Source organism: Dermochelys coriacea, chromosome 1, assembly GCF_009764565.3.
Source record: "Dermochelys coriacea isolate rDerCor1 chromosome 1, rDerCor1.pri.v4, whole genome shotgun sequence".
In the NCBI taxonomy this organism is placed as follows: Eukaryota; Metazoa; Chordata; order Testudines; family Dermochelyidae; genus Dermochelys; species Dermochelys coriacea.
The window spans coordinates 323,219,424-323,242,936 of NC_050068.2; the positions used below are offsets into that span (position 1 = coordinate 323,219,424).

General features: G+C 42.5%; 1 protein-coding gene across 5 annotated transcripts in view; it reads right to left on the reverse strand.

Annotated features, from left to right (window-relative positions):
* Nucleotides 1-3,966: 3,966 nt before the first annotated feature.
* TRMU (tRNA mitochondrial 2-thiouridylase) overlaps nucleotides 3,967-23,513 on the reverse strand; it is a 29,761-nt gene continuing 10,214 nt past the window's right edge. For 2 of the 5 annotated variants that reach the window (XM_038379589.2, XM_038379570.2), the window contains exons 4-11: nucleotides 23,255-23,377; nucleotides 13,850-14,022; nucleotides 12,265-12,318; nucleotides 12,087-12,153; nucleotides 11,022-11,122; nucleotides 9,157-9,301; nucleotides 8,821-8,903; nucleotides 3,967-7,065 (exon numbers count right to left, since the gene is read on the reverse strand). In XM_038379589.2, coding sequence (XP_038235517.1) covers nucleotides 6,910-7,065; nucleotides 8,821-8,903; nucleotides 9,157-9,301; nucleotides 11,022-11,122; nucleotides 12,087-12,153; nucleotides 12,265-12,318; nucleotides 13,850-14,022; nucleotides 23,255-23,377 — 902 coding nt within the window. In that variant the 3' untranslated portion in view covers nucleotides 3,967-6,909. Of the gene's footprint in view, nucleotides 7,066-8,820; nucleotides 8,904-9,156; nucleotides 9,302-11,021; nucleotides 11,123-12,086; nucleotides 12,154-12,264; nucleotides 12,319-13,849; nucleotides 14,023-23,254; nucleotides 23,440-23,513 lie in introns of those variants that run through there. The other 3 variants (XM_043496435.1, XM_038379598.2, XM_038379580.2) reach the window with 3 other exon arrangements.

A 23,513-nucleotide genomic window follows, 5' to 3' on the forward strand; every position in this document is an offset into this window, starting at 1 on the left:
GGGGTTTCACTTTCCCTTTGCCGCCTGTGCCAGAGCTTGACTGCTTAGGAACTCTGGGTTTCTTGTTACCGTTGGTACTGGAGGAACCTGGTCTGTTGGCTGTTGATATGGCCGGTGCAGTCGGTACCAGGAGTCTTCTGCTGCTATTGGAGCGCCTTTTCTTGGCCACCTCCGGAGGCAGGGACGTGGAGCCCTGTTTCCCTGCCTTCTTGGTATGTTGTTCAGGCTCTTCGCCTCTGAAAGAGGAGCCTTTATCTGAGGCAGCAGTCAGCATTTGGCAGGGAGGGGTTTGTACCTCAGGCTCAAATGCCAGGCAAAGAGATTTCTCCACAAGGAGACGCTTTAGCTGTAAATCCCTGGCTTTTCCAGTGTGGGCTTTCAAGTTGTGGCAGTGCGAGCTCTTTTGTGGCATGTGTCCCTCGCCGAGGCAGCGGATGCACTGAGAGAGGGATTGAAAGCCGTCAGGTAGTGCAGCGTTTAAAGCCTGAGATACCAGGCATGCCCCTGAGGGAGCATCTCTCTCAGTGGAGACACAGATGCTGCTGCGATTGGGGATAATGGAAACAAGGTCCTATGAGGAGAAAATTTTTTTTTTTTTTTTGAAGGAATGGGGATAAAATAGGAAGGAAAAAGAACTGAGAACTACTGCTAAAGGAAAAAGGGCTTATTTCTAGCTGTGTGGTGCTGTTGAGTACTCCGACTCGAACCAACGGCAGCAGAGAAGGAAGTGTGGAGGAGGGCAGGTTGCACAGCGCTAGTTAACTGCCTGAAGCGGTGTGAGACGGGGAGTACGCATGTACAATCCAACTGGGCACTGCTACCTTAAGTCTTCAGCTATGAGTGCAGGAGTGCAATGACACAAAGTGGACCACCTACAGGGACATCACTCAAAGAAGAAAGTGTGGTTGAGACCCAGAATTCACCAAAACAGGGGTGGATTACTTATCTAATTGCTTGCAGTTTAAGGGCTAGCATTTAAAGCTTCCCCCATTTCTCCTAGGTGACCATATGCGATATCACTGTCCTGAGGGTAACAGAGGCGGAAAGGAAGCAGACGCTGCAAGCATCTGGGTACAGACCCGGTCCTTATACTGCAGTGCTGTGTGCCGCAATGATGCCAGAAGAGTTAATACTGGAATGATGTGGCAAAGTGTCCTACCGTGGTGGATGAAATAAGGCAGGCCTTCCCAGAAGCCTTCTGCAAAGGATTGTAAAGTACCTCCATGAAAGCTTCCTAGAGATTTCAAGGGAGGATTCGCAGGCCATTCCTCGGCATAAAGTCTTTTTTTGGAGAGTACCCTCTGCGTAGCTGGAGTGGTAGCTGACAACTTCTATCCCAAATTTTTTAATTCAGATTCAACATTAAAAATAATATATGACTCTTACAGTTTGATTGAAAATGTGTGCTCACCAGAGGTGCCTTCCCCAGCATCACGCTCCGCCGACAATTGGTCCTGTGAGGGGATGGGCTCCAGAGTTAAAAAAAGTTCTTGGCTGTCAGGGATAATGGATCTTCTGCTTGCGTGCGATGCATTCTCCTCCTCCTCTTCAACAATGTCCTCCTCATTGTTGCCTGAGGTCACCCAAGGGTCCTGGGAGGTATCCACGGAGCGTTTTGGGTAGCGGTTGGGTCACCACCTAGAATCGCATGTAGCTCCTCATAGAAGCGGCATGTCTGTGGCTCAAATCCAGAGCAACTGTTCACCTCCCTTGTCATTTGGTAGGCTTGCTGAAGCGCCTTTATTTTCACATGGCGCTGGTGTGTCTCCCTGGTGTAGCTCTTCTCCCCCCAGACTCTGTGCGATTTTGGCATAGATATTAGTGTTTCTTCTGCTGGATTGGAGTTCTGCCTGCACAGACTTCTCCCCACACTGCAATAAGATCCACTGCATCCTGTGTGTTCCATGCTGGAGCGCATTTGCGGCTTAAGCATCCATTGTCAGCTGTGGACGAGCTCGCCATTCTGATCAAACAGGAAATGAAAATTCAAAAGTTCCCGGGGCTTTAACAGTGGGGTGGCTGTTAGGGGGTACCTGGCTGATGTGCAGTGGAGTTGAAAGTGCTCTCCAAAGCGGTCACAGTGGAGCACTGTGGAAAGCCTCCTGGAGGCCAATTCATTCGAATTACACAGCAGTCTATACTATCCCCATGTTGATGTGTGGACGTTGACTGAATTGCTACGCCTCTCGCAGAGGTGGAATACAGAAGTCAACTTTATCAGCCCTTTAGATTAGCGGAAGGGACTCGGTAGTGTAGACACATACATTATTAAATTGATCTAACGCAGCATATGTTGACCTAACTTTGTAGTGTAGACCTCCTTTGTTCTCCTGTGAGGAAATAGGGTAGGAATTGACATTTATTGGAGAAAGGAGCAAAGACACAGTTGGCATACAGTTCTCATACTATTTAAAAGTTCAATATCAGGGGAGGAGTGTTAAAAAGGAGCTTCCATGGACAGAAACATTCTGGTGTGTAAAAATAGTACAACAGAAATTCAGTAATATTGTTCTATCTTACAAGGCAGCCCAATTCTTCACAACTAGTCTTCTTTATTCCATTTACGTCCCTTCAAGTAACATGAAGGGCTGAGAATGAATTTTTTTAAATCACCAAATGAAAGGCAGACAAGAGTAATTACATTCAACAGGGGACAAAACATGACTGTGGCACATTAGATGGATATGCTTTCCTAAAGAATTGATGCAAGACATAATTTGACAACTTTATGTTATGAGTAACATCTAATTAAACCATGTTTGGCAGAATTGGTTCACTGTCATTGACACGATTACTTGTAAAAACTAAGGGTTGAGTCCACATAGGTACTTAGGTGCCTAAACCTCACACTTGGACATGTAAATCCCAATTTTGGCTCCACTATGATCAACAAAACTCCTGCTGAACCCTGTAGGTGTCTAAACTCAACCAGTGCCTAAGTTTTAGAGTAAGAAGTTCCCACCATACCTACATTCCTGCCTATGAGCATGCACACTGCTGCCTCTAGGCATCAAGGTGCCTATATTCCACCTAGGCCCCACAGCAATTCATGAACGAGGGAGACACAGATGTTTGGCTACCTAAGACAGGTGCAGGGCCCAATCTGGTAGGCATGCTCAGAGGCTCCCTACTGAATCTGTCCCACTCAAAATCTGGCTGGAGGAAGAGGTGGTGCTGTCACCACCCATCTTATAACTTTTAGGCCAGTGTTTAGAGCACTCATCAGGGATATGGGAGACCCAGGTTCAATTCACCCCTCTCTGCCTCAGGGCCGGGACGATTTGAACAGGGGCTTCATGCCTCAGGTGTAGACTCTAATCACTGAGCTATGGGATATTCTAAGGTGGGCTCCCTCAATATCTCCTGTTAAAGCTGTTGCGCTCTCAATAAATAATGAGAGAGATTGGAGCAGGAGGACTGGAGTTGGGGCCTCATCTCCCAGGTGGATACCCTAACCACTGGACTACACAGTCGTTCCCCTTATCTCTCTGGCCCAAAAACAGTTATTGGGCCAGATTGAGAGAGAGAATAACTCTGCAAGGAAAAAACTAACAACAAAAAAAATCAGCTTTCCTTGGTACACTCAAAATCCTCAGTAATAAAAAGTAACTCTGGAGGAGCAAACAGCTGAAGATAATTAGAATGGCCTTCAGTCAAAACTGCTGTATTTTCTGCATCTAATTCATTGTACACGCTCACCAAATAAAAATGGAACCCTACGAAGTAATTTCATTAGTTGAGAAAGCACCTCCCAAGAGACTAGCATGTTTCAAGACAATAAAGAATAGTTATTTTTAAATGGAAATGAATGTCCCCCTTCAGCCTGAAGTCTTTCCACTTGTCCTCTTCAGGTTAAATACTTTCTACTAATCAAGTATAAAATATCAAACACATGTGATTCAGAGCAAGTGGAGCTAATGCGTTTCCAGGTGAAGCAGTAGTAAATCACACCAGTAAAACAAAATATTAATAAAAATAGATTTTACTGTGTATTTCACATTTACTGGATAAATCAAATTAGAAAAAAAATGGACCATTAGCCTCTTTATAGTAGTTCCATATTTTGCAGAGTTATGATTTCAGGAATGAAGCGGTTAAGATGAAGAAAAACCATAAAAATCATTACCTGGATTCATTACTGGAATAACATCATCAAAATAATAGGAATGAACAGCTGTAAGGAGGAATAACACAGCCACAAAATCAAAAGAAAACCTTATAATACATTCTTATCTGGATAGCCAAAGAAAAACACTTTCCCCCATTGAACTTATCCTGATGTGCCTTACACACCGATCATAAGTGGCTGTATTTTTTGGGTTTTTTTCCCCATACAGGACAACTGATATTTCTGACAAATGGTACAGATTTCTTACAGGAAGGGCAATTTGTTTGCTTCACACAAGTGTCCTCAGCAAATCTACAAACTGGCAAATAGGAGTTACAAGGCGAGTTTTCTGTTCATTTATCTCCCCTCTTTGGAGAAAAAGACAGAACTTTATGTTCCTTTGTTACTCTGAGTAGAGAATAACAGCTCTTAAACTGGCAATCAGGATATAGAAAGGGAGGTGTGTGTAGGAGAGGGGAGACAATATGGTTACATGTAATTAACTTTTACATTTGATGAAATCTATTTGTGGTACAGCTTTCTAGACTCTCTCCTTAACTGAATAAAGACAGAATTCTACACCTATCAGACTTCTACAGCCATTTGAAAAAAAGTCTTACTTCTGTGCAGCTGTGTTAATGATAGTTAATTTATACAGTAATGTTAACGACAGGACTTGGCTTTTGTTAAGACTTGTAATAAAGGAGCTATAAAGCCATCTGAGGAGGTCTTCAGGATGCATACTCCAATTCACAGTATCAAAAGTCTTGGGAGGTTTTTTTGTTTTAAATAATAAACGCATTTCATAATATCCTCCTGTCATAAATATAGGGGGAAAGGTAGCAACCTTTATGTATGCAGTCGCATAAAATCCCTCCTTGGCAGCTGTACTGGATTACTTTAACTGTTAAGGGGGTAAGCAGTTCAAATAACCTAGCTGGCACCTGACCAGAAGGACCAATGAGGAAAGAAGATACTTTCAAATCTTGGGCAGGGAGGATTTGTTTGTTGTTCCCTCTCTGGATGGAGGGAGAAGCCAAGCAGGTACAATATCTCCTGAAAATATACCTGGAATAATCCATCTAAAAGCACAGAAATTGTAAGTAGGGCAAGGAAATGCATTAGGTTATCTTTTGTTTTGGCTTGTGAATTTTCCTATACTACAGAGGTAGTTTTATTTCTGTTTTTGTAACTGTGAAGCTGAGCCCAAAGGGGAATCCTCTGTGTTTTAAATCTTTTTATAACCCTGTAAAGTTACCTTCCAGCCTGATTTTGCAGGTGATTTTTATTTTTTTCTTTATAAATAAAGTTCTTCTTTTAAGAACCTGATTGATTTCAGTGTCCTGAAGACAAAGGGTCTGGTCTGTGCTCACATTGCTAAGGCAAATTGGTTGGTATATTATTCTCAAGCCTCCTCAGGAAAGGGGGTGAAGGGACTTGGGGGGATATTTTGTGGGGATAGGGATTCCAAGTGACCCTTTCCTGAATTTTTGTGTAAATCACTTGGTGGTGGCAGCAATACCGTGAAAGGACAAGGAAAGGAATTTGTACTGGGTGAAGTTTTAACCAAAGCTAGTAGAATATAAGCTTAGGGGATCTTTCATGTGGGTCCCCACATCTGGAGCCCAGAGTGGGGGGAGAGGAGGGAGGGACCCTGACACCTCCCATATAGTATCACACCACATTGATTTAGTATCTAGTCTATTTCCACAATGCCAGCCTTCCCTCCCCAAAAGTTACCAGTATAACAAGCTTTAATATAACAAACAAGCAAATATGAATTTGGTTTTATTTACACCGACAATGCATTCTCTATACTCCAAGTCCACAGTCCCTGCCCTGATTAGTTTACAAAATTATTTAAACTACAGTAAAATGGCATACCATTACTCAGTTTTATAAGAGATTATTAGATGTATCAACACATTTACTTTCAAATCACTAGATTTCAAAATCTGAATGATGGTAAAACTTAAATCATAACTACTAGCAGCATAAGATTCAAACAAGTGTAAAATACATGTTGTAAAATTTATTGCAAGTGATAAATAAATACCTGTTGCTCACAGTTATATTCAACTTCAGCAGTTTGCATGAAGAGATAACACATCCTTCTCTCAAAGTCCACATGCACACAAATTTAACAAAAATCATGTATGCATTTTAACGAAAGACAGCTTTTAAAAAATACTTTCAGTTGTGCCTAAAAAAGAAGTTTAGTGTTTCAGGCATTTTTAAAATTAAAATAATTTTATATGCTGATGCTGTAACAGAGCAATTTTAGGAAATTAATTGTTTTATTACATATTGAAAATTCATTAATAATGATTCTCTACCACAAGGGTGATATCACGGCACAAGAAACAAAGAGGAAAAGCAGCTTTTTCAAGGTGTAGAGACTTTCATAAATTTATAGAACAGAGTAGTACATAAACAGTGTATTTATATTAGAAAGACTGACTTTAAATACTTGGTTTACAGTTAACTCAGTTCTGAAAACATGAAAGTGCTGATCTTGAAACTGCCAGGATGCGTCTCATCTAGTCATTCCCATCTTTTTATATACTATGTTTCTGTTACTTATTTGAAGTTCTTACTGACCTATTTTAACGAAGCCATATCAAAACTGTTTTTTGTTCAAAAACCCTCTCAGGTACCATCAAATACAATGACAGGACTGTCATAATTCACCCATTAAAAATTATAGTTTCTCAGAGAATACGTGTTTTGTGTGTGGTGTTGCTCATTATTTTTAAGGCTCCAGTTTCCCCAAAGTCTTTCAATCAAGAAAAATGCAAGAGTTACGTTGCTGGTTCTAATTTCTTGGTCTCCTCTGTTAACACATGCCTTGAATCCTGCTCTCTGCTTTTGCCCTTTTGTAAGGTGTACACTGATGGGCCCAGCCTCACGATTTTTCCACTGCCAAGGCACTCGTCACCCTTGTAGAACACAGCAAACTAGAAGACAAACATAGCAACAGTCTTTAGAGCACTGGCAAAGTGGCATGCTGAGAGACTGACAGGTAAGAAGGGAGATCACCCTGAATACTCAAGGTAATATTAAATTTATTCCCTTGTATTTGCTCTGACCACATTACATAAAATGGGAATGTAAAGAGAATGAATAGTTAGAACTGTTGACTCCATGACATTTTACAATATTACATGAGAAATCAGTGGCAAGATAGTTATTTTAATTATTTTTCTTGTTGTTGGAATCTCTTTAGTTATTATGTAACACTTTTTGTTTGAAAAGCTTTTCAATAAGGGGCTGATAGTCACGTAAGTAGAGTGCATCACTTTCACAGGAGCTTCTTCAAAAGGCTGAGTTATACATTCTGTGGCGTGGTACTGAACTCTTAGTGCGATGTGAAAGGCTGTTACGCTACATACCACTGTGTAATTCTTCTTTTCACTTTTATGCTGGGACATGTGAATCTGTCAGAAGCAGATAACCTTCTGGACCATACAAAAAAACCAATAGTACTCCCTGAGTCAAATATTAAATATGAAAGTCAGTATCAAAGTTTCTAATAAGCAAATTATTAACCAAACTCCTGGTTCAATTCATGTATGTATTTAGACCCATAACAGATTCAGTTTCTGCATACAGGGTCTGATCCAAAGTCCACTGACATCCAAGGGAATATTTACATGTATTGCAATGGGCTTTAGAGAGGCCCAAAGTTTCTAAATCAAGTTTCTTTCATTTTGGTTTTTGGAGAAAACTTTCTGAATGTTAGTAAAATAATTGAGTGATGATTTAGATCAGAGGGGGGCAAACTACGGCCCGGAGGACCCTTCCCTCTGGCCCCTGAGCTCCTGCGGGATCAGGACAGGCTTGCAGAGGAGCCAGCCCAATTCCCCAGCAGTGAGATGAGCGGGGCAGAGGCTAGCCCCTGGCCCCTCCCCTTCTGCTCCCCTCCCTCCCTCCCTCCCTTCCAGTCACAATTCCTCCAGCATCTGGGCAGTGTGGCTGCAGCTCCGGCTGGGCGGCACGGCTATAGGGCGGCCAGACCTGGTGCTTCAGGGCAGCGCGGTCAGGGAGAGTTCTGGGGCGGAGGTGAGAAGCAGGGGGGTGGTCAAGGGGCCTGGGCCCTGCTGCCACGGACAGGAGCAGAGCAAACCAGGGCCCCCCTCCACCTCCAGCATGCTTGACCCCTGTCCCCAGCAGCCAAGCCCAGACAGGGAGCGAGCCCTGCCCGACTGCCAGGGAGAGCAGCCAAACGAGCCGGGGAAATGCGCAGGGAAAGTACTGAGCCCTCCTTTCCCCCACCCCACAGGTAACATGGGGTGGGGAGAGCAAGGAGGGTTGGATGGGGGCGGGGGGAGGGCCCAGGGGGGATGGTCGGGGGCAGAGAGCAAGGATGTTTGGATAGGATGCAGGAGTCCCACGGGGCAGTCGGGGTGGGGAGCAGGGGGGGTTGGATATGGGTGGGAGTTCCGGGGGGCTGGAATGGGGTGGGGGCCAGGCTATGCCTTGCTGTTTGGGGAGCCATAGCCTCCCGCAGCCTTCCCTACCCAGTCCTCCATATAATTTCTGTACCTGATGTGTCCCTAGGGCCAAAAAGTTTCCCCACCCCTGATTTAGATAGCCTGAAACAACAGTTCTTTAAAGCTGGTTGGATGAACTTTCTGAAGTTCTTCTAACTGAAGTTATGCAGGATACTAGTAAATAGAAATTAAAAGATAATCAATTTTGGCAACACTTACTTGCCCTGGTGTAAGAGCTCTTATTGGCTTGACTAGTGTCACCCACACTGTCCCATCTTGGTTTAGAGTTAACGTGCAAGGCACTAAAAGAGAAAGTTGTTAAACAGCTAGCTCACCCTTATATTCACAAACAAATTAACTAGTTTTTCTCTGGCTGAAACAAGTCTAATGAGTGAAGATGTCTCCAAAAATAATGCTTTTTAAGTCTTTAAAAAATGGAAAAGCATCATTAGCACAAACATTATTATCTACTTTTGAGAAATTATATTAGACCCTATTTCAATCTATCACCCAGATCAGAATTTGAATAGATTTAAATGTACAAAGTTTGATCACCTAGTGCCATCTGATGCTGAAACCTGAAAGTACACTCCATCATTTTGTCTCTAATTAGCTCAGCAGGAGGTTCCTCTGCAATCCAGTGCACACGGTTTGTCCGCAGTAGGTCTCTATACAGTGCAGGGTGATCTGTAGATGGTGCCTTAAAGTACAACATTTTTGTTTAATACCAATGTTTATGCCAGATATTACATAACAGTTGTGAATGAAAACACAGATTTCAGGAAAACATCAAGGCATATCAAAATAAAAGCTAATCAACTAGTAAAGCAAGTAGATGTTAGATTCTAACCAGCTTTCTTAAATCTTTCATGCAAAAAATATGCCATAGCAAGTATGAATTATTATTCAGTGTCGTGCTTCCTTCACCCCCACAGTTATGCCAGCTCATTTGGGCATTTATCCCACAATCTTTGCCAGCCCTTTCTCCATGCTGACCCTTATGCAGTATTGTCCTCGTTATCTTGACCCAACAAGTCCACTATCTTTTCTTCATCCAAAATCCTTTCCAAGATTCACTTCTTCCTTGATATCCATTTAAAAAATAAACAGATATTTTAAAAAAAAAGGAATTGAGAAATCAAAATGTGCACATGCTTATAATGAGGAAATGTGATTTGTTGTTGTGCCCTTGTCCTTATTCACCCATTCCCCACTCTATTGATTTACCCTCACTTATTAAAATCATATCTAATAGACTGAAAGCCTTCTAGGGGCGTGGACCATGTCTTACCATTTGTTCTAAAAAAGTGACTAATATACTTTTGAATGCTGTAATGTAACAAGCTCCCAACTATCATTACCAATCATAAGACACCAAAGATGTTTGGACTTTAAATCTATGCTATTCTATTGATTAAATAACATGGGGTGATGGAAGACAAATGCCAATTCATGTGACACACTACCTCCGGAAGGAATTTTTGAGAAGTAGGTAAAGCATAAAGAGTTACAAATACATGCCACTGGAAGTGCTTCTCAAGCTACTATTTTTTCATTCTGCCAGTGGCGTAAGGGAGAACACCACAAAGCTGAGTAGTCTGGCATCCAAGTTGCAACCAAGAGGAGGTTCTTACATCAGTGTCTAAGGCATGAAATAATTCTCTTATGCTCATTTCTCTCCTCATCCCCTTTTTGGTTTACAGTGCTGTCTCAAGAAAGCACATCTGCTATAATGAAACACGCCAAAGCAAGAAAAATAACATCGCTAGCCAATTAAATAACCAAACATTGCACAAAACATTAGTGATGTTAGGGTGCTAAAGAATGCTGGAGAATGTTACATGTTGACTTGCCAGTAAGGCAGAAATTATTTACAGAGTTGTATCTTGTCTATTTTCACAGAGAGGTGAAACTGTATTAGAGTTCAATACTTCATTTTCTAGCAACTTGCTATGTCAATATAATAAATGAAATGTTTTAGATAAAGCATTATGTATTGTGCCACAATGGCTATATGAAAAACCACCTGTGTTTTGGAGTAGTACATTGGAGCTTGATTGCCAATAGTTTGGAACATACTTCAAGCTAAAATCTCTTAACAACTTTCTACTAAATAGATGCCATATTTTTGGACAGATGTATAAAATCTATTAATGCTGTATCAGTTGGCAGCTTTTGTTTCTCTTTTAAACGGAAAAGCCAAGACTTCTACATAGATTAGAATCACATTCTTCTCAGTTTTCAGAGTAGCAGCCGTGTTAGTCTGTATTCGCAAAAAAGAAAAGGAGTACTTGGTCTCACCTTAGAGACTAACATTTATTTGAGCATAAGCTCTCGTGAGCTACAGCTCACTTCATTGGATGTGGGAATCATGCAATGCCTGCATTAATCACACACAGTATCAGTGTAAATAAACTTACCACAAAGATATCTCCTGAGGTTGTATCTTTCTCAACAACAAACCAAGCTTCACTGAGGCCGCTTAGCTTGGCCCTCTGGCCTACTGTATACAGGAAACAACCTAAAGAAATATGAAAATTTAACATGGCTAACACCCCTTAACTCTTTAGCGTCAGAAATCAAAATCTTTCAAATGCATAAATCCCTCTCCTCAAAAGTTTAAGTATACCACTGAGCAAAAGTTAGAGACCCCATAAACTTGAAAAAGTTTTTATCCTAAAAGTCTGTACATAGTGTTGTGACAAATACCCCAAAAACTACTATAATTGAACTAGATTAGAGAAAAACATCAGTATTTCAGCTCGTTTAGTTTGTGAATTTGATAAACATGTCTTGTCAGTTTCACAGTTTTAATGAATCAGTTTCACTTCCTATTACATTCACTAACTTGACATCAGATTTTCATGCACTGGCTTGTGGGATCTTAGGTGTAGGCTCTTTTGCAGGTCTTGGAAGAGTGTGTATTAGTAACAGAGTCTGAAAGTGAAGAGGCAACAGGTAGATGTTCACAGAGAGGAAGGAGGGGAAAGAGGAGGTGAACTTGGGCATATCTGATGCTGGTGTTCTGTAACTGCTCAAAAGAACCTGTTGTGCATCACAACCTGTATTAATTTATATTTAAAGGATTTTAAAATTTCTGGACATTTAAAGTGTGCTCTATCAGAAAATGGAATTGAAACTTAGTCATTTAAAAAAATAAATAAAGTTGACGACGTTCCCTTAGCATAAAATTAATGATGACCTAGTGGCAACAAAATAATCCAAAGTATCACTGGTGCTAGGCAATAATTATGGTTTTTCTTTTTATTGCAATATAAAACTAATATAAAAACTAGAGATAGACCAAAGCCATAGTTACAGGGTTAATGGATCTTCTATGATTCATTAGGCATACCAAAACAGAATAGGATTTTAGATCTTTGGAATTTTACAGAACTAGTCTTTCCCTAAAAAAAAATAGCATTGTTATATATTACATAAATGGTTTATTTAAAATCAATTAGCTAGGAAAGGCAGCTGCTTACCTTTGTGTGTTCCCATCACCTTGTTATCTTCAATGGAAACAAAGTTACCTGGACGAGGTTCTAAATACTACAAGAAAGAAAAATAGTTACGTAAGAGAACTTTCCCCAGGCCACATTACAAATTACTAGGGAAATCAGAACAGAAGTTTATAAATTCCCCAGATCTAATGTTACTTGCCTCAAGAATGAAGTTTTCAAAATTTCTTTCACCAATGAAACAGATTCCCATACTCTTAAAAAAACAAAAAAAACAGAAAAAAATAATAAAATGAATGCACACTATAAAAAAGCAGAATGAAACATTTCAAAATCCTAATGTCAAAACATTCATTATCAGTACAGCAAAGGTTTACCCTCCCTTGCACCTAGAAATATGCTAGGTGCCTAACAAAAGGAGTATAAAAATTGCTGCCTCAAAGAGCGCACAAACTAAATTCAATACAAGTAAAAATCATAAGCACAGGAAAGAGGAGAGACACGGGTGACAATAAGATCACATGGTTACTCAGTAAGACACGAACACATCTTGATGACTGTGTTGCATGTATATTTTAAAAAAGTGATTTGTCCTTTACCTTGTGATACAATACTAACACAAAGACAAGTCACTGAAGTCTAGATACACAAAGGTTCTTAGGCACCTGAGCCTCAGATTTAGGTACTTAAGTATCACATTTCGACTCCACTCTGATCCACAAAACTCCTGCTCAACTGCTGTCTAATCCTGTAGGCAGGAGAAGCCCTAGCTGTTTTGTTGGCCAAGGTGGAAAATTACTTCTGCACTTATCACTGCAAAGCTTAAGCACCTCTGCAGATTTGTTCTTCTTTCTTCCTGAAACTACATCACCTAAAAACCCTATACTACAGTCCTCAGACAACTGCGTAGTAAAAAACTTCTTGCTATAAAGATGAGTACAAGTACTAAAAGCAAGAAGGAACATAATCAGGAACATAGCAGCTGCTTACATTCATACTCCAAAATATCATACCATAAAACATTAGTTCCTTAGCTATGGAAACAGAACTTTTCTTGTGAAAAAAGTGACCTGAGAAAAAACAATCTGACACCAATCTATACCAATGCATCCTGCAACCAACTATAGTAAATTAGAGATACCGAGAACCAGGGTGAAATATAAATCATTGGCTAACTCTGTGACTTGTGCTAGTTGGAAACAGGCCACATCTATCACCTCAGCTCTTCAGAGCTACAATGGTAGAGGAGCTTTTTAAACAAAACCAAACCAAAAATTAAAATATCCAGCCTAAACACACTTAACAGTACTTTGGGACAGGTAGACAACTGCGTAAACAATGCAAAATTCAATTTACAATCCAAATATATTCTATTATGTTACTTAGAAGTAATTTGACTTAATTTGATGCAATGTAATTAAAAAAACTATGACTATATTTAAAGTTTACTTAACAAGTATTAATGTTTATAACAACATATAAATCAGAAAAAGAATGGTTTAGAGCAGTTGACCCCAAACTTTCTTGTGGGAATAGCATATTGTTATTCCCAGAACACTGTGGCGGGTGCCAGATACCCTGCCCCCGAGAAGTGGCAGTGATAATAAGCGTTGCCGCCAAAATGCCGCCAAAAAATGGCAGCGCTTCTTGGTGGCATTTTGGCAGCGGGGTGTCCTGCGGGTGCACAAAAATGCCCCGGCGGGCGCTATGGTGCCCACAGGCACCGCATTGGGGATCTCTGGTTTAGAAATAAATATAAATCAAAAGTTTAATAAGTGTTACCATGCCTCTTTTCTCTTTAGTACATGATGAAATCCATGTTCTGCTGCTATCTTCTTTACAAAATCTTTTGTCAATCCTCCTAAAGGAAAAATGGTTCTCCTCAAAGCATCTTGTGAAATCTGACTGAGGAAGAAGGTCTGGTCTTTCAAGTGGTCAGCGCCTTTAAGGAGTTTTACAGCTGCAAGGTATAGAATACACAAGATGTTTCAATGTTACATAGCTTAACTCCTACTATTTACATACAAGTTTTTAGTTAAAATTCAGCCTAAAATAATCACAGGTTTCAGAGTAGCAGCCGTGTTAGTCTGTATTCGCAAAAAGAAAAGGAGTACTGGTGGCACCTTAGAGACTAACAAATTTATTAGAGCATACGCTTTCGTGAGCTACAGCTCACTTCATCGGATGCATTTGGTGGAAAAAACGGAGGGGAGATTGATATACCAATCATATCAGAGGTATATCAATCTCCCCTCTGTTTTTTCCACCAAATGCATCCGATGAAGTGAGCTGTAGCTCACGAAAGCTCATGCTCTAATAAATTTGTTAGTCTCTAAGGTGCCACCAGTACTCCTTTTCTTTTAGCCTAAAATAAGAACTTCTACTGTAAACACATTTTAGCGAGTTTTCTCATTGTACTCAAGAGAAAATATTTGGGGCACATTTACAACCTAGATATTGCTACATTTCCTAATACTGTACCTTTTGTTCAATTTTACAAGCAAAAATGGGGGTTAAAACTGATTACTCAAACTAACATGAACACCTGTTAATCCCATGTTTGCTTTATGACACCCAACGTTCCAAATATTTGGCTTTGCCTGTTTATTATGGTCTTAAACATTAATAAAATGATAAAAATTTCCAAGATTTTTAGAATATTTTTATAATATTTTTCTTTAAAACTACTTCCTACCAAAAAGAGCTACACAGATTTTGATTTTGTATTTTGCTGAACCTCTGTTTCTTTTACATCACTCTGAATTTTTCTAGTAAGAAAAGCAATGCTATAAATTAATATTTTTAAAAATTGCTGTTTGTAAATGTAGAAATAAGTAATATTAGCTAACAGTGTTGTATCTTGCTTTTCAAGAAAATGTTAGAGTGACTTTGAGCAAATTTGGCCTGATATAAATCCACATTAACGTCACTGGAGTTATTCCAGACCTACAGCACTACCACAGAACAGAATTTGACTTGTTTATACAAATGATTTACAGATTCAGAGCACAAACAACTTGATCCTGTCTTGTATATGTAATAATTATGACCCAATTAGCCCATGTCAGCCTCCATCACATAGTTATATTGTAATTTTCAGTCATATTCTGTCCATTTGGATAAGAACTAGTCTCCATCATAGCTCTGGAGTTTCATGGCTAACACATCAATGCCTTTTGTTTCAAATGGCTGAGAGATGGTTTTGAGATACTGGTCAGTCACATCTAGTAATAGAGAGTCGCCACAATAGGTCTGGAAACACACCTAGAATACCACATTCATGGTGATAGATAGGTAAGAGGTGTCACAAAACGGAAGTTGGAAAGTGGGGTTTCTCCCTGCCCCGAAAAATGCTGACTTTCCAGACACACATAAAACCACCATCTATATGCTGATAACACAGATTTACCTTTCAGGTCTACTCAATAAGTACCGCTTTCTTGGCTATAAGTACCTATATGGGACACAAATATTTGATAATGGGCTATTTAATCTAGCAGAGAAAGCTATAGCATGATCCAATTGCTGTAACCTGAAGCTAGACAAATTCAGACTGGAAACAAGGGGTAAATTTTTAACAGTGAGTAATTAACCATTTAGGACAATGCCCCAAGGTTGTGATGGATCACTGGCAGTTTTTAAATCAAGATTGGATGTTTTTCTAAAAGATATAATCTAGGTCTAGGAATTATTCTGGGGAAGTTCTATGGCCTGGGTCAGACACATGGTCAGACTATTTGATCACAATTGTACCTTTTGGCCTTGGAATCTCTGAATCCATCCACACAGCTAAAACTCTCATCCAGACTCTCCTTATGAGGGGATGAGGTGGATGAGGCTTTCTTCCGGCAACTCACGGAAGCTACTAGATCGCATGCCCTGATTCTCATGGGTGACTTTAATTTTCCTGATATCTGCTGGGAGAGCAATACAGCGGTGCATAGACAATCCAGGAAGTTTTTGGAAAGCGTAGGGGACAATTTCCTGGTGCAAGTGCTAGGGGAGCCAACTAGGGGGAGCGCTTTTCTTGACCTGCTGCTCACAAACCGGGTAGAATTAGTGGGGGAAGCAAAAGTGGATGGGAATCTGGGAGGCAGTGACCATGAGTTGGTTGAGTTCAGGATCCTGACGCAGGGAAGAAAGGTAAGCAGCAGGATACGGACCCTGGACTTCAGGAAAGCAGACTTTGACTCCCTCAGGGAACAGATGGCCAGGATCCCCTGGGGGACTAACATGAAAGGGAAGGGAGTCCAGGAGAGCTGGCTGTATTTCAAGGAATCCCTGTTGAGGTTACAGGGACAAACCATCCCGATGAGTCGAAAGAATAGTAAATATGGCAGGCGACCAGCTTGGCTTAATGGTGAAATCCTAGCGGATCTTAAACATAAAAAAGAAGCTTACAAGAAGTGGAAGGTTGGACATATGACCAGGGAAGAGTATAAAAATATTGCTCGGGCATGTAGGAAAGATATCAGGAGGGCCAAATCGCACCTGGAGCTGCAGCTAGCAAGAGATGTCAAGAGTAACAAGAAGGGTTTCTTCAGGTATGTTGGCAACAAGAAGAAAGCCAAGGAAGGTGTGGGCCCCTTACTGAATGAGGGAGGCAAGCTAGTGACAGAGGATGTGGAAAAAGCTAATGTACTCAATGCTTTTTTTGCCTCTGTTTTCACTAACAAGGTCAGCTCCCAGACTGCTGTGCTGGGCAACACAAAATGGGGAAGAGATGGCCAGCCCTCTGTAGAGATAGAGGTGGTTAGGGACTATTTAGAAAAGCTGGACGTGCACAAGTCCATGGGGCCGGACGAATTGCATCCGAGAGTGCTGAAGGAATTGGCGGCTGTGATTGCAGAGCCCTTGGCCATTATCTTTGAAAACTCGTGGCGAACGGGGGAAGTCCCGGATGACTGGAAAAAGGCTAATGTAGTGCCCATCTTTAAAAAAGGGAAGAAGGAGGATCCTGGGAACTACAGGCCGGTCAGCCTCACCTCAGTCCCTGGAAAAATCATGGAGCAGGTCCTCAAAGAATCAATCCTGAAGCACTTAGAGGAGAGGAAAGTGATCAGGAACAGTCAGCATGGATTCACCAAGGGAAGGTCATGCCTGACTAATCTAATCGCCTTTTATGATGAGATTACTGGTTCTGTGGATGAAGGGAAAGCAGTGGATGTATTGTTTCTTGACTTTAGCAAAGCTTTTGACACGGTCTCCCACAGCATTCTTGTCAGCAAGTTAAGGAAGTATGGGCTGGATGAATGCACTATAAGGTGGGTAGAAAGCTGGCTAGATTGTCGGGCTCAACGGGTAGTGATCAATGGCTCCATGTCTAGTTGGCAGCCGGTGTCAAGTGGAGTGCCCCAGGGGTCGGTCCTGGGGCCCGTTTTGTTCAATATCTTCATAAATGATCTGGAGGATGGTGTGGATTGCACTCTCAGCAAATTTGCGGATGATACTAAACTGGGAGGAGTGGTAGATACGCTGGAGGGGAGGGATAGGATACAGAAGGACCTAGACAAATTGGAGGATTGGGCCAAAAGAAATCTAATGAGGTTCAATAAGGATAAATGCAGGGTCCTGCACTTAGGATGGAAGAATCCAATGCACCGCTACAGACTAGGGACCGAATGGCTCGGCAGCAGTTCTGCGGAAAAGGACCTAGGGGTGACAGTGGACGAGAAGCTGGATATGAGTCAGCAGTGTGCCCTTGTTGCCAAGAAGGCCAATGGCATTTTGGGATGTATAAGTAGGGGCATAGCGAGCAGATCGAGGGACGTGATCGTTCCCCTCTATTCGACACTGGTGAGGCCTCATCTGGAGTACTGTGTCCAGTTTTGGGCCCCACACTACAGGAAGGAAGTGGATAAATTGGAAAGAGTACAACGAAGGGCAACAAAAATGATTAGGGGTCTAGAGCACATGACTTATGAGGAGAGGCTGAGGGAGCTGGGATTGTTTAGTCTGCAGAAGAGAAGAATGAGGGGGGATTTGATAGCTGCTTTCAACTACCTGAAAGGGGGTTTCAAAGAGGATGGCTCTAGACTGTTCTCAATGGTAGCAGATGACAGAACGAGGAGTAATGGTCTCAAGTTGCAATGGGGGAGGTTTAGATTGGATATTAGGAAAAACTTTTTCACTAAGAGGGTGGTGAAACACTGGAATGCGTTACCTAGGGAGGTGGTAGAATCTCCTTCCTTAGAGGTTTTTAAGGTCAGGCTTGACAAAGCCCTGGCTGGGATGATTTAACTGGGACTTGGTCCTGCTTTGAGCAGGGGGTTGGACTAGATGACCTTCTGGGGTCCCTTCCAACCCTGATATTCTATGATTCTATGATTCTATGTCCCGTTTCAATTACTGCAACATCCTTTTCTCTGGACTTGACAAATGCAACCATGTCCCATTCACAGCCATTCAGAATGCTGCTGCAAACATAATTTTCTTATCCTGTCACTTTGACCATATCACCCACCTCTCTGCATCCCTCTGGCTCACCCTTCTCTATGGTATTCAATATAAGCTACTTTCTTCACTTTCAAGGCCTTTCATGTCTCTGTTTATCTCCACCCTACCTATCGTCTTTCATTTTACTCCAGTAGCAATTCTGTGCCACTGCTTCTGCACAGAATTCGCAGATTTCTTTGCTTCCCTGCAAAAAAATGACTTTCTGATGGGAAGCAAAGGGAAGCTGCAAGAGTGGTCACATGCCCCGCCCAGCAGCACGGGCGCATGGTTTCAAGCACCCGGAGCAGCCGACGGAGAGGTAAATACTGGGGGGATGGAGGGATGCCCTGGCCAGTGCTGGGTTAGACCCACTCCCTGTTTACCCAACCCCCATGCTTCTGGACCTCCTCCACTGAGCTGTACACCCACACCTGCCCCTCCCCATGGTTGGGGATTGCCCCAGCTGGTGATTCCTACCCTGCACCAGGCTCAGCTGCTAGGCCCAGCTGGGCTGGGGGAGGAGTGCACAGAGCAGCCAGGGCCAGGTTAGAGACACCCCCAGAAGCCTCCCCCAGCTCCACATGCCATCCCACTTCTGTTTCAATCGCTCCTCAGTACTGGGGAGAAGGGTCACTATATAGGAGATGCTCCCCCGTCCACTCAGCCCCTGTGCCTTCGGACGCTCCCATACCCAGACATCCCCACTTAGCCCCACCCCTCTGTACCTGGCCCTCCCCGCCAAGCCCTATCCCCCCTGCATCTGGAGCACTGCTGAGCCCCTTCCCCCTGCATCCAGACTCCCTCCCCGCTCTGCTGAAACCCAACTACCCTCACACGGCCCCCCCCAGCAGAGTCCAATTGCCCCACATCCCCCACTGAGCTTCCCACACCCAGATTGCCCCACACGCAACCCTCTCACCCACACCTGGAGCCTGCTGGGCTGAGCCTTCCTGCCCACACCTGGTGCTTCGGGTGTAGAGGGTCAAGGCTCTGGGGTAGACCCAGCACTTATGCTGTGTCAGGTGCAGCCTCATCACTGAGTCTATGTCCCCCCCCGGGGGGGGGGCGCTGCAGGGTGATCTCCCACCTCTGTGCAGCCAGTGGCCTGTGCTTCCCACTGCCATGCTGGAGCCTCCACATTTATTCATTGACAAAATTTGCAGAATTTTAGAATATTGTGTGCAGAATTTTTATTTTTTTGGCACAGAATTCCCTCAGTATTACAACAAGAAGTTTGACTACTGAAGTTTAATAATGTTGAAATGTCACCTTGATATGTATCTACTATTGTAACCCACTGTCACAGGCTGGCTGGCCCTTTAAGGGGAGTCAGGATCAGCCTCACCAATGATGTAGCAGTTATCCCCCTGCTGATCCTGATCTGATGGCTTGATTACCATTAGTGACCGCAGCTGTGAAAGAATTAGGGAAGACTACACAGAGAAAGGAGAACACCTTCAAAAAAAGGAGGCCCAGGAGAGAGGAGGTAGGGAGATACTTCTCTCTCGAGTAAGGGCTGTCAGGTGTGGAGGCCTGTCCTTAGGATTTATGGTGCCCTATGCAGTATTATTAAGCTGGTGCCCCTATGCCCGACGGCAGCCTGAGCTCGCATGCGTATTTTAGATAAAGGTGATCTTTTGAAAGATTTATTTAAAAAACTATATGTCTGAAGATCTAAGCATTTAAGGCTAAAGATGAATACTCAGATTGTGCATCTAAAAACTATGCAAGGATTTTTTAGAGATGTGAATTTATAATCTTCAGTAACACACTGATGAAATATTTTTAAAGCAAATTTTAAACTAAGGACCTGTAGCCGAACATGTTCTAAGTAAATATTACAGTAATGTACAACTGTTTGTGTCAGTAAATTGAGAAACTGACAGTATAATCTCGGGATTGCCAAATGCCTGTTATTTGGCAAATGCTTCATTACCACTTGAATGACTCTCTAACAGTTTCAATGTTGTGCTAATAGGTCTAGCAGGCTGGAAGGCTTTTTCTCTTTTAAGTACTAGATCCCCTCCAGAGGAAGACTCACCAGGCTGCACCAGCCAGGTGTGGTGGGAGCCTGCAGGAAGGGTCAGAACAGGGATAGGAAGAGGTGGGAGAGTGGACACTAAGACCCAGGGGTAGCCCAAATTTTCATGTGCCCTATGCTTTGCTGGGTATGGCTAAGGAATTCCCTGGGTAAAGGCCTGGCAAAGATGTGCTGAAAAAGGCTATAGGGATGGATTTAGTCCCTGTGATGGGCCTTTGAAAAGGAGCAACACCCAGGGAGGCAATCCTGGGGTCAGCATTCCAAGGGAGGAGCAAGGAGCTGAGACGAACTAGGAAGAAGCCTGAGAGGTCTGGAAATCACGGAAGATGCTGTAATAAAAGTAGCCTGCTGGGAAACAGCAAAAGGGCCTTGGAGGCAGGAAGTAGCCCAGAAAAACAGCACCATGTCTAAAGGCATAGACCTAGCTGTTTAACAATGGGTCCTTGGGCCAGAACTCAAAACAGAAGATGGGTCTGCCCCAAAGAAGGTGCATAGAAGCTCCAACTCAAGGACCATTAAGCCCAGGGTGGGGCTGAGAACTGAATCCAGATGGGTTGAAGCATAGCCAAGAGGGATTGTTCGGGATGTTTGGATTTCTGTTATCCTGAAAGGGATCCAGATCAGATGCAATTTAGCTGGAGGGTTAAGTCGTGGACAGAAACGGGTTATTATAGGGCCAAGCAGTAGGCAACAGGGAACACTGGAGGCTAAGACCCCTGCAACACCATGACCTAATGCCAAGGGGGCTGGCAATACTGTGTAAGAAAATGTTAAGCTTAAAGCCATTTATGTGTCTAGTTTCTTTAATGTTTATAAATATAACTGCAATTAAGGAAAGTTCTTAAAAAGATAAGTGCTTTGAGAGACCTCAACAGAGGAAATCATGTAGCTTTTAATATGATTGTGTAAAAGCCAAAGTGGGGAATTTTCTTAATGTTTTATATGAATATTGAGCGTGCCTCAGTTTCCCCTATGTAGCAGCCTGGACCCCAGACAATGGCTGGGACACTTTATAACTTAAACAACTGGTGACCCAAAGGCCCTCCCCATCTGGTTTTGGGCAGTGGGAGAACAAAGGGCTAAAGAGACAGACCCCAGGTGATCTGTTTGCCCAAGAAAGAAGACAAAGCATGGAGGAGGAGCTTTTAGGAAGGTGATATAGTGTGGATGGCTGGAAGGAGGAACACTTCTAGACTGGGGACAAAGAGGGGTCTGGACCCATTTGAACTCAGGAAGACCCAAATGAACTATGCTGTAACTTTCTGTTCTAAAGGCTTACCCAAGAACTTTCTATGCTGTTCCAGACTTCCAATAAATCCATTTGTTTTACAACACTGGCAGAGAGTCATTACAATCTTAAAAAACAGAGTACCACCTGTGGCATCTTAGAGACTAATAAATTTATTTGGGCATAAGTTTTTGTGGGCTAAAATCCAGTTCATCAGATGCATGGAGTGGAGAACACAGTAGGAAGATTTTACTTACTTACACACACACACACACACACCATGAAAAGATAGGGGTTGCCATTTCAAACAGTTGACAAGAAGGTGTGAGTAACAATGTGTGTTATCCTGATTATCACTACAAAAGTTTTTTTTTCTCTCCTGCTGATAACAGCCCACCTTAATTGATTTGTCTCACTAGAGTTGGTATGGCAACCCCCATCTTTTCATGCTCTGTGTGTGTGTGTATATATCTATACCTATATATCTTCCTACTGTATTTTCCACTCCATGCATCTGATGAAGTGGGTTTTAGCCCATGAAAGCTTATGCCCAAATACATTTGTTAGTCTCTAAGGTGCCACAAGTACTCCTTGTTCTTTTTGCTGATACAGACTAACACCGCTATCACTCTGAAACCTATTACAATCTAAAAGTTTTGTTGCTCCCTCTCTGCTAGTCTTCCCCCAAGGGTCCAGTTCGAGTGGACTCACTGAGGGGAGCTCACTGAGTCTGACCAGTGTGGCAAGGCACCTCCTTTGTCTCGCCAGACTTAGCACTACTCCCTCTGGCAATGGCGGGCCTGAAGTAAATCAGCCCCACTCTGGGCAGCGTTTGCCTTCCCCCTTCCGTGCTCCTTTGGCCGTTTTCAGGGTTGGCCTAAAGGGTGATCCTTCACCAAACAAATAGAAAGGAAACAGTCTCAAACACACAACCAAAGGGGATACCTTTCCCTGCCTCCTCGCTGGAGCAGGGTGTCAGTCCCTCCCTTAGCAGGCACTCTGGTTTGACCGTTCCTCCTATGGGAGGAAGCACAGCCTTTCAGCCTGGAGAAGCTTATTTTCTTGCTGCCACTAGCCTGGCAGCAGCTTGTCATTCTCAATCCCCTTTCCTCTCCCCAGAGAAGGGGTTTTTAAAGGCCTCAGGCAGTCCTTAGTTGGATTCAGATGTCCCTAATTGACCTGAGGTAATCCTCTCTCAGCCTGTAGGGAAAAGGGCCTTTAACATTCTAGGGATAACAAATCGGTCTTCCAGGACCCTCTTGCAGCTATCTGGTATGACTGTCACACCAGGCATGGGGAAGGCTTAGAGGTGTGGTCCAGGAGGCAATGGAGTCAAATGGCTTAATCTGAGAGAGAGAAAGAAAGAAAGAAAATGAATTGATCCTCGCAGAGGGCTGACTCTGAAAGTTGTTCCTCCCAGGGACCATATGGAGCCAAGACAGAGTACTGGGCCTGTGAATCTGTGACAAAGCCATATTAACCACTTACCATTTCTAACTTCAAATCGGTTTCTGAAAAGCCCTTGTGGTATTTTAATAGGTCTCTGTTGGAAAATTTCTTCATCTTCCAGTGAAGTCCTTGCATAATGTCCAGTTGCAATGGCATTCGCTCCTATGCCAAGTTTAAAAATATATATATACACATCACACTTGAACTTCATAATATTCAGAGTATTAAAAGTTATAGAAATATTTGGAAACAAAAATTATTATAGGAACAAAAATTAAAGATAAATGACATCTGAGAA